Source organism: Heterodontus francisci, chromosome 29 (genome assembly GCF_036365525.1).
Source record: "Heterodontus francisci isolate sHetFra1 chromosome 29, sHetFra1.hap1, whole genome shotgun sequence".
Classification (NCBI taxonomy): domain Eukaryota; kingdom Metazoa; phylum Chordata; class Chondrichthyes; order Heterodontiformes; family Heterodontidae; genus Heterodontus; species Heterodontus francisci.
Genome location: NC_090399.1, coordinates 4,243,102 through 4,258,172, shown reverse-complemented (window position 1 = coordinate 4,258,172; position 15,071 = coordinate 4,243,102). Strand labels below are relative to the sequence as shown.

Below are 15,071 nucleotides of genomic sequence, written 5' to 3'. Positions count from 1 at the left end.
TCACTAAAGCTGACTGGACAGATAAAAAAGATAATTAAAAAGAGTAATGGATGTTGACCTTCATCTCAAGGAGGGCTGAGATATAAAGGGGTGGAAGTTATGTTACAGTTTTATAAAGCTCTGGATAGAGTAACTGTGCTCTGTTCTGGGCATCGCACGGAAGGACAGATGTATTGGCTTTGGAGGGGCTGCAGCACAGATTCACCAGAATTATACAGGGACAAACGACTTACATTGCATAGACTAGTCTTATACTCCATTGAGTATAGATGATTACAGGATCTAATTGAGGTGCTTCAGATGATTGAAGGATTTGATATTGTAGATAAACAGATAAATTATTTCTTCTGGTACGGAGGAGAGATATACTTTTATTAGGTAAGGCAACTGAGGGTTACGAAACCAGGGCGGGGTGGATGGAGTTAAGATACAGATGAGTCATGATGTAATTCAGCAGCAGTACAGGCTCGAAGGGGCAGAATGGCCTCCTCCTTTATTTATTCTATAAAAGTTACAATTTTGCCAAGTTTCTGTTTCAACCAAGGGAGCACCTTGAATAAGTTGATGTGGAAGTCCCGGGCGTATTTCTTGTCTTGTACTGCAATGCCGCAGACATTAATAACACCCCAGCTTACAACGCCCACCTGCAGAATATAGGAATGCACAAATTAGAATTACACACGAAAACTGCACATGTTAAAATTACACACTGAAACTGCACATATTAGAATGACACACTGAAACTGCACATAGTAGAATTACACACTGAAACTGCACATATTAGAATTACACACTGAAACTGCACATGTTAGAATTACACACTGAACAGCACATATTAGAATGACACACTGAAACTGCACATGTTAAAATTACACACTGAAACTGCACATATCAGAATGACAAACGAAAACTGCACATGTTAAAATTACACACTGAAACTGCGCATATTAGAATTACACACGAAAACTGCACATGTTAAAGTTACACACTGAAACTGCACATATTAGAATTACACACTGAAACTGCACATGTTAGAATTACACACTGAAACTGCACATATTAGAATTACACACGAAAACTGCACATGTTAAAATTACACACTGAAACTGCACATATTAGAATTACACACGAAAACTGCACATGTTAAAATTACACACTGAAACTGCACATATTAGAATTACACACGAAAACTGCACATGTTAAAATTACACACTGAAACTGCACATATTAGAATGACACACTGAAACTGCACATGTTAGAATTACACACTGAAACTGCACATATTAGAATGACACACTGAAACTGCACATAGTAGAATTACACACTGAAACGGCACATATTACAATTACACACTGAAACTGCACATATTAGAATGACACACTGAAACTGCACATAGTAGAATTACACACTGAAACTACACATATTACAATTACACACTGAAACTGCACATAGTAGAAATACACACTGAAACTGCACATATTACAATTACACACTGAAACTGCACACATTAGAATTACACACTGAAACTGCATATGTGACAATTACACACTGAAACTGCACATATTAGAATTACACAGTGGAACTGCACATGTTACAATTACACACTGAAACTGCACATATTACAATTACACACTGAAACTGCACATATTAGAATTACACACTGAAACTGCACATGTTAGAATTACACACTGAAACTACACATATTAGAATTACACACTGAAACTGCACATGTTACAATTACACACTGAAACTGCACATATTAGAATAAAACACTGAAACTGCACATATTACAATTACACACTGAAACTGCACATGTTACAATTACACACTGAAACTGCACATATTAGAATTACACGCTGAAACTGCACATAGTAGAATTACACACTGAAACTGCACATGTTACAATTACACACTGAAACTGCACATAGTAGAATTACACACTGAAACTGCACATGTTACAATTACACACTGAAACTGCACATATTAGAATTAAACACTGAAACTGCACATGTTACAATTACACACTGAAACTGCACATATTAGAATTAAACACTGAAACTGCACATATTAGAATTACACACTGAAACTGCACATGTTACAATTACACACTGAAACTGCACATAGTAGAATTACACACTGAAACTGCACATATTAGAATTACACACTGAAACTGCACATGTTACAATTACACACTGAAACTGCACATGTTACAATTACACACTGAAACTGCACATAGTAGAATTACACACTGAAACTGCACATGTTACAATTACACACTGAAACTGCACATATTAGAATTAAACACTGAAACTGCACATATTAGAATTACACACTGAAACTGCACATGTTACAATTACACACTGAAACTGCACATATTAGAATTAAACACTGAAACTGCACATATTAGAATTACACACTGAAACTGCACATGTTACAATTACACACTGAAACTGCACATAGTAGAATTACACACTGAAACTGCACATGTTACAATTACACACTGAAACTGCACATATTAGAATTACACACTGAAACTGCACATGTTACAATTACACACTGAAGCTGCACATAGTAGAATTACATATTGAAACTGCACATGTTACAATTACACACTGAAACTGCACATATTAGAATTACACACTGAAACTGCACATATTACAATTACACAGTGAAACTGCACATTGAAATTACGCACTGAAACTGCACATATTAGAATTAAACACTGAAACTGCACAGATTAGAATTACATACTGAAACTGCACATGTTACAATTACACACTGAAACTGCACATAGTAGAATTACACACTGAAACTGCACATAGTAGAATTACACACTGAAACTGCACATGTTACAATTACACACTGAAACTGCACATATTAGAATTAAACACTGAAACTGCACATATTAGAATTACACACTGAAACTGCACATGTTACAATTACACACTGAAACTGCACATATTAGAATTAAACACTGAAACTGCACATATTAGAATTACACACTGAAACTGCACATGTTACAATTACACACTGAAACTGCACATAGTAGAATTACACACTGAAACTGCACATGTTACAATTACACACTGAAACTGCACATATTAGAATTACACACTGAAACTGCACATGTTACAATTACACACTGAAACTGCACATAGTAGAATTACACACTGAAACTGCACATGTTACAATTACACACTGAAACTGCACATATTAGAATTAAACACTGAAACTGCACATGTTACAATTACACACTGAAACTGCACATATTAGAATTAAACACTGAAACTGCACATATTAGAATTACACACTGAAACTGCACATGTTACAATTACACACTGAAACTGCACATAGTAGAATTACACACTGAAACTGCACATATTAGAATTACACACTGAAACTGCACATGTTACAATTACACACTGAAACTGCACATGTTACAATTACACACTGAAACTGCACATAGTAGAATTACACACTGAAACTGCACATGTTACAATTACACACTGAAACTGCACATATTAGAATTAAACACTGAAACTGCACATATTAGAATTACACACTGAAACTGCACATGTTACAATTACACACTGAAACTGCACATATTAGAATTAAACACTGAAACTGCACATATTAGAATTACACACTGAAACTGCACATGTTACAATTACACACTGAAACTGCACATAGTAGAATTACACACTGAAACTGCACATGTTACAATTACACACTGAAACTGCACATATTAGAATTACACACTGAAACTGCACATGTTACAATTACACACTGAAACTGCACATAGTAGAATTACATATTGAAACTGCACATGTTACAATTACACACTGAAACTGCACATATTAGAATTACACACTGAAACTGCACATATTAGAATTACACAGTGAAACTGCACATTGAAATTACGCACTGAAACTGCACATATTAGAATTACATACTGAAACTGCACATATTAGAATTACACACTGAAACTGCACATATTAGAATTACACACTGAAACTGCACATATTAGAATTAAACACTGAAACTGCACATTTTAGAATTACACACTGAAACTGCACATATTGTAATTATACACTCAAACTGCACGTTAGAATTACACACTGAAACTGCACAATTTACAATTACACACTGTAACTGCACATGTTACAATTACACATTGAAACTGCACATATTAGAATTACACACTGAAACTGCACATGTTACAATTACACATTGAAACTGCACATATTAGAATTACACACTGAAACTGCACATGTTACAATTACACACTGTAACTGCACATATTAGAATTACACACTGAAACTGCACATGTTAGAATTACACACTGAAACTGCGCATATTAGAATTACACACTGAACAGCACATATTAGAATTACACACTGAAACTGCACATATTAGAATTACATACTGAAACTGCACATATTAGAATTACACACTGAAACTGCACATATTAGAATTACACACTGAAACTGCACATGTTACAATTACACACTGTAACTGCACATATTAGAATTACACACTGAAACTGCACATGTTACAATTACACACTGAAACTGCACATATTAGAATTACACACTGAAACTGCACATATTAGAATTACACACTGAAACTGCACATGTTACAATTACACACTGTAACTGCACATATTAGAATTACACACTGAAACTGCACATATTAGAATTACACACTGAAACTGCACATGTTACAATTACACACTGTAACTGCACATATTAGAATTACACACTGAAACTGCACATGTTAGAATTACACACTGAAACTGCACATATTAGAATTACACACTGAAACTGCACATATTAGAATTACACACTGAAACTGCACATGTTACAATTACACATTGAAACTGCACATATTAGAATTACACACTGAAACTGCACATGTTACAATTACACACTGTAACTGCACATATTAGAATTACACACTGAAACTGCACATGTTAGAATTACACACTGAAACTGCACATATTAGAATTACATACTGAAACTGCACATATTAGAATTACACACTGAACAGCACATATTAGAATTACACACTGAAACTGCACATATTAGAATTACACACTGAAACTGCACATGTTAGAATTACACACTGTAACTGCACATGTTAGAATTACAAATGGAAACTGCACATGTTACAATTACACACTGAAACTGCACATATTAGAATTACACACTGAAACTGCACATATTAGAATTACACACTGAAACTGCACATGTTAGAATTACACACTGAACAGCACATATTAGAATTACATACTGAAACTGCACATATTAGAATTACACACTGAAACTGCACATGTTAGAATTACACACTGAACAGCACATATTAGAATTACACGCTGAAACTGCACATATTAGAATTACATACTGAAACTGCACATATTAGAATTACACACTGAAACTGCACATGTTAGAATTACACACTGAACAGCACATATTAGAATTACATACTGAAACTGCACATATTAGAATTACACACTGAAACTGCACATGTTAGAATTACACACGGAAACTGCACATATTAGAATTACATACTGAAACTGCACATATTAGAATTACACACTGCACAGCACATATTAGAATTACACACTGAAACTGCACATGTTAGAATTACACACCGAAACTGCACATGTTAGAATTACACACTGAACAGCACATATTAGAATTACACACTGAAACTGCACATGTTAGAATTACACACTGAAACTGCACATGTTACAATTACACACGGAAACTGCACATATTAGAATTACACACTGAAACTGCACATATTAGAATTACACACTGAAACTGCACATGTTAGAATTACACACTGAAACTGCACATGTTAGAATTACACACTGAAACTGCACATATTAGAATTACACACTGAAACTGCACATGTTAGAATTACACACTGAAACTGCACATATTAGAATTACACACTGAAACTGCACATGTCAGAATTACACACTGAAACTGCACATGTTACAATTACACACTGAAACTGCACATATTAGAATTACACACTGAAACTGCACATATTAGAATTACACACTGAAACTGCACATATTAGAATTACACACTGAAACTGCACATGTTAGAATTACACACTGAACAGCACATATTAGAATTACATACTGAAACTGCACATATTAGAATTACACACTGAAACTGCACATGTTAAAATTACACATTGAAACTGCACATGTTAGAATTACACACTGAAACTGCAAATATTAGAATTACACACTGAAACTGCACATGTTAAAATTACACATTGAAACTGCACATGTTAGAATTACACACTGAAACTGCACATATTAGAATTACATACTGAAACTGCACATGTTAGAATTACACACTGAAACTGCACATATTAGAATTACACACTGAAACTGCACATATTAGAATTACACACTGAAACTGCAAATATTAGAATTACACACTGAAACTGCACATATTAGAATTACACACTGAAACTGCACATATTAGAATTACACACTGAAACTGCAAATATTAGAATTACACACTGAAACTGCACGTTAGAATTACACACTGAAACTGCACATGTTAGAATTACACACTGAAACCGCACATATTAGAATTACACACTGAAACTGCACATGTTAGAATTACACACTGAAACTGCACATATTAGAATTACACACTGAAACTGCACATATTAGAATTACACACTGAAACTGCACATGTTAGAATTACACACTGAAACTGCACATATTAGAATTACACACTGAAACTGCACATATTAGAATTACACACTGAAACTGCACATATTAGAATTACACACTGAAACTGCACATATTAGAATTACACACTGAAACTGCACATGTTAGAATTACACACTGAACAGCACATATTAGAATTACATACTGAAACTGCACATATTAGAATTACACACTGAAACTGCACATGTTAAAATTACACATTGAAACTGCACATGTTAGAATTACACACTGAAACTGCAAATATTAGAATTACACACTGAAACTGCACATGTTAGAATTACACACTGAACAGCACATATTAGAATTACACACTGAAACTGCACATGTTAGAATTACACACTGAAACTGCACATGTTAGAATTACACACTGAAACTGCACATGTTAGAATTACACACTGAACAGCACATATTAGAATTACATACTGAAACTGCACATATTAGAATGACACACTGAAACTGCACATATTAGAATTACACACTGAAACTGCACATGTTAGAATTACACACTGAACAGCACATATTAGAATTACATACTGAAACTGCACATATTAGAATTACACACTGAAACTGCACATATTAGAATTACATACTGAAACTGCACATATTAGAATTACACACTGAAACTGCACATGTTAGAATTACACACTGAACAGCACATATTAGAATTACATACTGAAACTGCACATATTAGAATTACACACTGAACAGCACATATTAGAATTACATACTGAAACTGCACATGTTAGAATTACACACTGAACAGCACATATTAGAATTACATACTGAAACTGCACATATTAGAATTACACACTGAAACTGCACATGTTAGAATTACACACTGAAACTGCACATGTTAGAATTACACACTGAACAGCACATATTAGAATTACATACTGAAACTGCACATATTAGAATGACACACTGAAACTGCACATATTAGAATTACACACTGAAACTGCACATATTAGAATTACACACTGAACAGCACATATTAGAATTACACACTGAAACTGCACATATTAGAATTACACGCTGAAACTGCACATATTAGAATTACATACTGAAACTGCACATATTAGAATTACACACTGAAACTGCACATATTAGAATTACATACTGAAACTGCACATATTAGAATTACACACTGAAACTGCACATGTTAGAATTACACACTGAACAGCACATATTAGAATTACATACTGAAACTGCACATATTAGAATTACACACTGAAACTGCACATGTTAGAATTACACACGGAAACTGCACATATTAGAATTACATACTGAAACTGCACATATTAGAATTACACACTGCACAGCACATATTAGAATTACACACTGAAACTGCACATGTTAGAATTACACACCGAAACTGCACATGTTAGAATTACACACTGAACAGCACATATTAGAATTACACACTGAAACTGCACATGTTAGAATTACACACTGAAACTGCACATGTTACAATTACACACGGAAACTGCACATATTAGAATTACACACTGAAACTGCACATATTAGAATTACACACTGAAACTGCACATGTTAGAATTACACACTGAAACTGCACATGTTAGAATTACACACTGAAACTGCACATATTAGAATTACACACTGAAACTGCACATGTTAGAATTACACACTGAAACTGCACATATTAGAATTACACACTGAAACTGCACATGTTAGAATTACACACTGAAACTGCACATGTTACAATTACACACTGAAACTGCACATATTAGAATTACACACTGAAACTGCACATATTAGAATTACACACTGAAACTGCACATGTTAGAATTACACACTGAACAGCACATATTAGAATTACATACTGAAACTGCACATATTAGAATGACACACTGAAACTGCACATATTAGAATTACACACTGAAACTGCACATGTTAGAATTACACACTGAACAGCACATATTAGAATTACATACTGAAACTGCACATATTAGAATTACACACTGAAACTGCACATATTAGAATTACATACTGAAACTGCACATATTAGAATTACACACTGAAACTGCACATGTTAGAATTACACACTGAACAGCACATATTAGAATTACATACTGAAACTGCACATATTAGAATTACACACTGAACAGCACATATTAGAATTACATACTGAAACTGCACATGTTAGAATTACACACTGAACAGCACATATTAGAATTACATACTGAAACTGCACATATTAGAATTACACACTGAAACTGCACATGTTAGAATTACACACTGAAACTGCACATGTTAGAATTACACACTGAACAGCACATATTAGAATTACATACTGAAACTGCACATATTAGAATGACACACTGAAACTGCACATATTAGAATTACACACTGAAACTGCACATGTTAGAATTACAGACTGAACAGCACATATTAGAATTACATACTGAAACTGCACATATTAGAATTACACACTGAAACTGCACATATTAGAATTACATACTGAAACTGCACATATTAGAATTACACACTGAAACTGCACATGTTAGAATTACACACTGAACAGCACATATTAGAATTACACACTGAACAGCACATATTAGAATTACATACTGAAACTGCACATATTAGAATTACACACTGAACAGCACATATTAGAATTACACACTGAAACTGCACATGTTAGAATTACACACTGAACAGCACATATTAGAATTACATACTGAAACTTCACATATTAGAATTACACACTGAAACTGCACATGTTAGAATTACACACGGAAACTGCACATATTAGAATTACATACTGAAACTGCACATATTAGAATTACACACTGAAACTGCACATGTTAGAATTACACACTGAACAGCACATATTAGAATGACACACTGAAACTGCACATGTTAAAATTACACATTGAAACTGCACATGTTAGAATTACACACTGAAACTGCAAATATTAGAATTACACACTGAAACTGCACATGTTAAAATTACACATTGAAACTGCACATGTTAGAATTACACACTGAAACTGCACATATTAGAATTACATACTGAAACTGCACATGTTAGAATTACACACTGAAACTGCACATATTAGAATTACACACTGAAACTGCACATATTAGAATTACACACTGAAACTGCAAATATTAGAATTACACACTGAAACTGCACATATTAGAATTACACACTGAAACTGCACATATTAGAATTACACACTGAAACTGCAAATATTAGAATTACACACTGAAACTGCACGTTAGAATTACACACTGAAACTGCACATGTTAGAATTACACACTGAAACCGCACATATTAGAATTACACACTGAAACTGCACATGTTAGAATTACACACTGAAACTGCACATATTAGAATTACACACTGAAACTGCACATATTAGAATTACACACTGAAACTGCACATGTTAGAATTACACACTGAAACTGCACATATTAGAATTACACACTGAAACTGCACATATTAGAATTACACACTGAAACTGCACATATTAGAATTACACACTGAAACTGCACATATTAGAATTACACACTGAAACTGCACATGTTAGAATTACACACTGAACAGCACATATTAGAATTACATACTGAAACTGCACATATTAGAATTACACACTGAAACTGCACATGTTAAAATTACACATTGAAACTGCACATGTTAGAATTACACACTGAAACTGCAAATATTAGAATTACACACTGAAACTGCACATGTTAGAATTACACACTGAACAGCACATATTAGAATTACACACTGAAACTGCACATGTTAGAATTACACACTGAAACTGCACATGTTAGAATTACACACTGAACAGCACATATTAGAATTACATACTGAAACTGCACATATTAGAATGACACACTGAAACTGCACATATTAGAATTACACACTGAAACTGCACATGTTAGAATTACACACTGAACAGCACATATTAGAATTACATACTGAAACTGCACATATTAGAATTACACACTGAAACTGCACATATTAGAATTACATACTGAAACTGCACATATTAGAATTACACACTGAAACTGCACATGTTAGAATTACACACTGAACAGCACATATTAGAATTACATACTGAAACTGCACATATTAGAATTACACACTGAACAGCACATATTAGAATTACATACTGAAACTGCACATGTTAGAATTACACACTGAACAGCACATATTAGAATTACATACTGAAACTGCACATATTAGAATTACACACTGAAACTGCACATGTTAGAATTACACACTGAAACTGCACATGTTAGAATTACACACTGAACAGCACATATTAGAATTACATACTGAAACTGCACATATTAGAATGACACACTGAAACTGCACATATTAGAATTACACACTGAAACTGCACATGTTAGAATTACAGACTGAACAGCACATATTAGAATTACATACTGAAACTGCACATATTAGAATTACACACTGAAACTGCACATATTAGAATTACATACTGAAACTGCACATATTAGAATTACACACTGAAACTGCACATGTTAGAATTACACACTGAACAGCACATATTAGAATTACACACTGAACAGCACATATTAGAATTACATACTGAAACTGCACATATTAGAATTACACACTGAACAGCACATATTAGAATTACACACTGAAACTGCACATGTTAGAATTACACACTGAACAGCACATATTAGAATTACATACTGAAACTTCACATATTAGAATTACACACTGAAACTGCACATGTTAGAATTACACACGGAAACTGCACATATTAGAATTACATACTGAAACTGCACATATTAGAATTACACACTGAACAACACATATTAGAATTACACACTGAAACTGCACATGTTAGAATTACACACCGAAACTGCACATGTTAGAATTACACACTGAACAGCACATATTAGAATTACACACTGAAACTGCACATATTAGAATTACACACTGAAACTGCACATGTTAGAATTACACACTGAAACTGCAAATATTAGAATTACACACTGAAACTGCACATATTAGAATTACACACTGAAACTGCACATGTTAGAATTACACACTGAAACTGCACATGTTAGAATTACACACTGAAACTGCAAATATTGGAATTACACACTGAAACTGCACATGTTAGAATTACACACTGAAACTGCACATATTAGAATTACACAGTGAAACTGCACATGTTAGAATTACACACTGAAACTGCACATATTAGAATTACACACTGAAACTGCACATATTAGAATTACACACTGAAACTGCACATGTTAGAATTACACACTGAAACTGCAAATATTGGAATTACACACTGAAACTGCACATATTAGAATTACACTCTGAAACTGCACATATTAGAATTACACACTGAAACTGCACATGTTAGAATTACACACTGAAACTGCAAATATTAGAATTGCACACTGAAACTGCACATGTTAGAATTACACACTGAAACTGCACATATTAGAATTACACACTGAAACTGCACATATTAGAATTACACACTGAAACTGCACATGTTAGAATTACACACTGAAACTGCACATATTAGAATTACACACTGAAACTGCACATATTAGAATTACACACTGAAACTGCACATGTTAGAATTACACACTGAAACTGCACATATTAGAATTACACACTGAAACTGCAAATATTAGAATTACACACTGAAACTGCACATGTTAGAGAATTACACACTGAAACTGCACATGTTAGAATTACACACTGAAACTGCACATATTAGAATTACACACTGAAACTGCACATATTAGAATTACACACTGAAACTGCACATATTAGAATTACACACTGAAACTGCACATGTTAGAATTACACACTGAAACTGCACATATTAGAATTACACACTGAAACTGCACATATTAGAATTACACACTGAAACTGCACATATTAGAATTACACACTGAAACTGCACATGTTAGAATTACACACTGAAACTGCACATATTAGAATTACACACTGAAACTGCACATATTAGAATTACACACTGAAACTGCACATATTAGAATTACACACTGAAACTGCACATATTAGAATTACACACTGAAACTGCACATATTAGAATTACACACTGAAACTGCACATGTTAGAATTACACACTGAAACTGCACATGTTAGAATTACACACTGAAACTGCACATATTAGAATTACACACTGAAACTGCACATGTTAGAATTACACACTGAAACTGCACATGTTAGAATTACACACTGAAACTGCACATGTTGGAATTACACACTGAAACTGCACATATTAGAATTACACACTGAAACTGCACATGTTAGAATTACACACAGAAACTGCACATATTAGAATTACACACTGAAACTGGACATGTTAAAATTACACACTGAAATTGTACATACTAGAATTACACATTAAAACTATATTTTGAGGGATTACAGTTTAAGGGGTTGTGGTTTATGGGATTACAAAGTGGGATTGTAGTTTAAAGGAGTACAGTTTAAGGGATTACAGGTTGGGGTTACTATTTAAGGGATTACAGTTTAAGGGATAAAACTTTGGATTACCGTTTGAGGGATTATATGTTGAGGTTACACTTTAAGGGATTACAGGTTGGGATTACAGTTTCAGAGAATACAGTTTCAGGAATTACAGGTTGGAATTGCAGTTTAAGGTATTACAGTTTAAGGGATTACAGGTTGATATTATCATTTCAGGTATTACAGTTTAAGGGATTACAGGTTGATATTATTGTTTAAAGTATTACAGTTTAAGGGATTACTGGTTGATATTATCATTTAAGGTATTACAGTTTGAGGGACTACGGGTTGAAATTATATTTTAAGGGATTGCAGGTTGGAATGACAGTTTCAGGGATTGCAGGTTGATATTATCGTTTAAGGTATTCCAGTTTAAGGGATTACAGGTTGATATTATTGTTTAAGGTATTACAGTTTAAGGAATTACAGGTTGATATTATTGTTTAAGGTATTGCAGTTTAAGGGATTACAGGTTGATATTATCATTTAAGGTATTACAGTTTAAGGAACTACGGGTTGAAATTATATTTTAAGGGATTGCAGGTTGGAATGACAGTTTCAGGGATTACAGGTTGATATTATCGTTTAAGGTATTCCAGTTTAAGGGATTACAGGTTGATATTATTGTTTAAGGTATTACAGTTTAAGGAATTACAGGTTGATATTATTGTTTAAGGTATTACAGTTTAAGGGATTACAGGTTGATATTATCATTTCAGGTATTACAGTTTAAGGGATTACAGGTTGATATTATTGTTTAAAGTATTACAGTTTAAGGGATTACTGGTTGATATTATCATTTAAGGTATTACAGTTTGAGGGACTACGGGTTGAAATTATATTTTAAGGGATTGCAGGTTGGAATGACAGTTTCAGGGATTGCAGGTTGATATTATCGTTTAAGGTATTCCAGTTTAAGGGATTACAGGTTGATATTATTGTTTAAGGTATTACAGTTTAAGGAATTACAGGTTGATATTATTGTTTAAGGTATTGCAGTTTAAGGGATTACAGGTTGATATTATCATTTAAGGTATTACAGTTTAAGGAACTACGGGTTGAAATTATATTTTAAGGGATTGCAGGTTGGAATGACAGTTTCAGGGATTACAGGTTGATATTATCGTTTAAGGTATTCCAGTTTAAGGGATTACAGGTTGATATTATTGTTTAAGGTATTACAGTTTAAGGAATTACAGGTTGATATTATTGTTTAAGGTATTACAGTTTAAGGGATTACAGGTTGATATTATTGTTTAAGGTATTACAGTTTAAGGAATTACAGGTTGATATTATTGTTTAAGGTATTCCAGTTTAAGGGATTACAGGTTGATATTATTGTTTAAGGTATTACAGTTTAAGGAATTACAGGTTGATATTATTGTTTAAGGTATTACAGTTTAATGGATTACAGGTTGATATTATTGTTTAAGGTATTACAGTTTAAGGAATTACAGGTTGATATTATTGTTTAAGGTATTACAGTTTAAGGGATTACAGGTTGATATTATTGTTTAAGGTATTACAGTTTAAGGAATTACAGGTTGATATTATTGTTTAAGGTATTACAGTTTAAGGGATTACAGGTTGATATTATTGTTTAAGGTATTACAGTTTAAGGGATTACAGGTTGATATTATTGTTTAAGGTATTACAGTTTAAGGAACTACGGGTTGAGGTTACACTTTAAGGAATTACTAATTGTGATTATAGTTCAAGTTATTATAGTTGAAGGGATTACAGTTTAAATGGATTATAGGTTGGAATTACATTTTA

General features: G+C 33.2%; 1 protein-coding gene across 1 annotated transcript in view; it reads right to left on the bottom strand.

The window, feature by feature from the left end:
- Nucleotides 1-351: 351 nt before the first annotated feature.
- The window catches only part of LOC137346074 (complement factor B-like), a 92,856-nt gene continuing 78,136 nt past the window's right edge, over nucleotides 352-15,071 (bottom strand). The window contains exon 18 of the mRNA XM_068009367.1: nucleotides 352-644. Coding sequence (XP_067865468.1) covers nucleotides 498-644 — 147 coding nt within the window. The 3' untranslated portion in view covers nucleotides 352-497. The remainder of the gene's footprint in view (nucleotides 645-15,071) is intronic.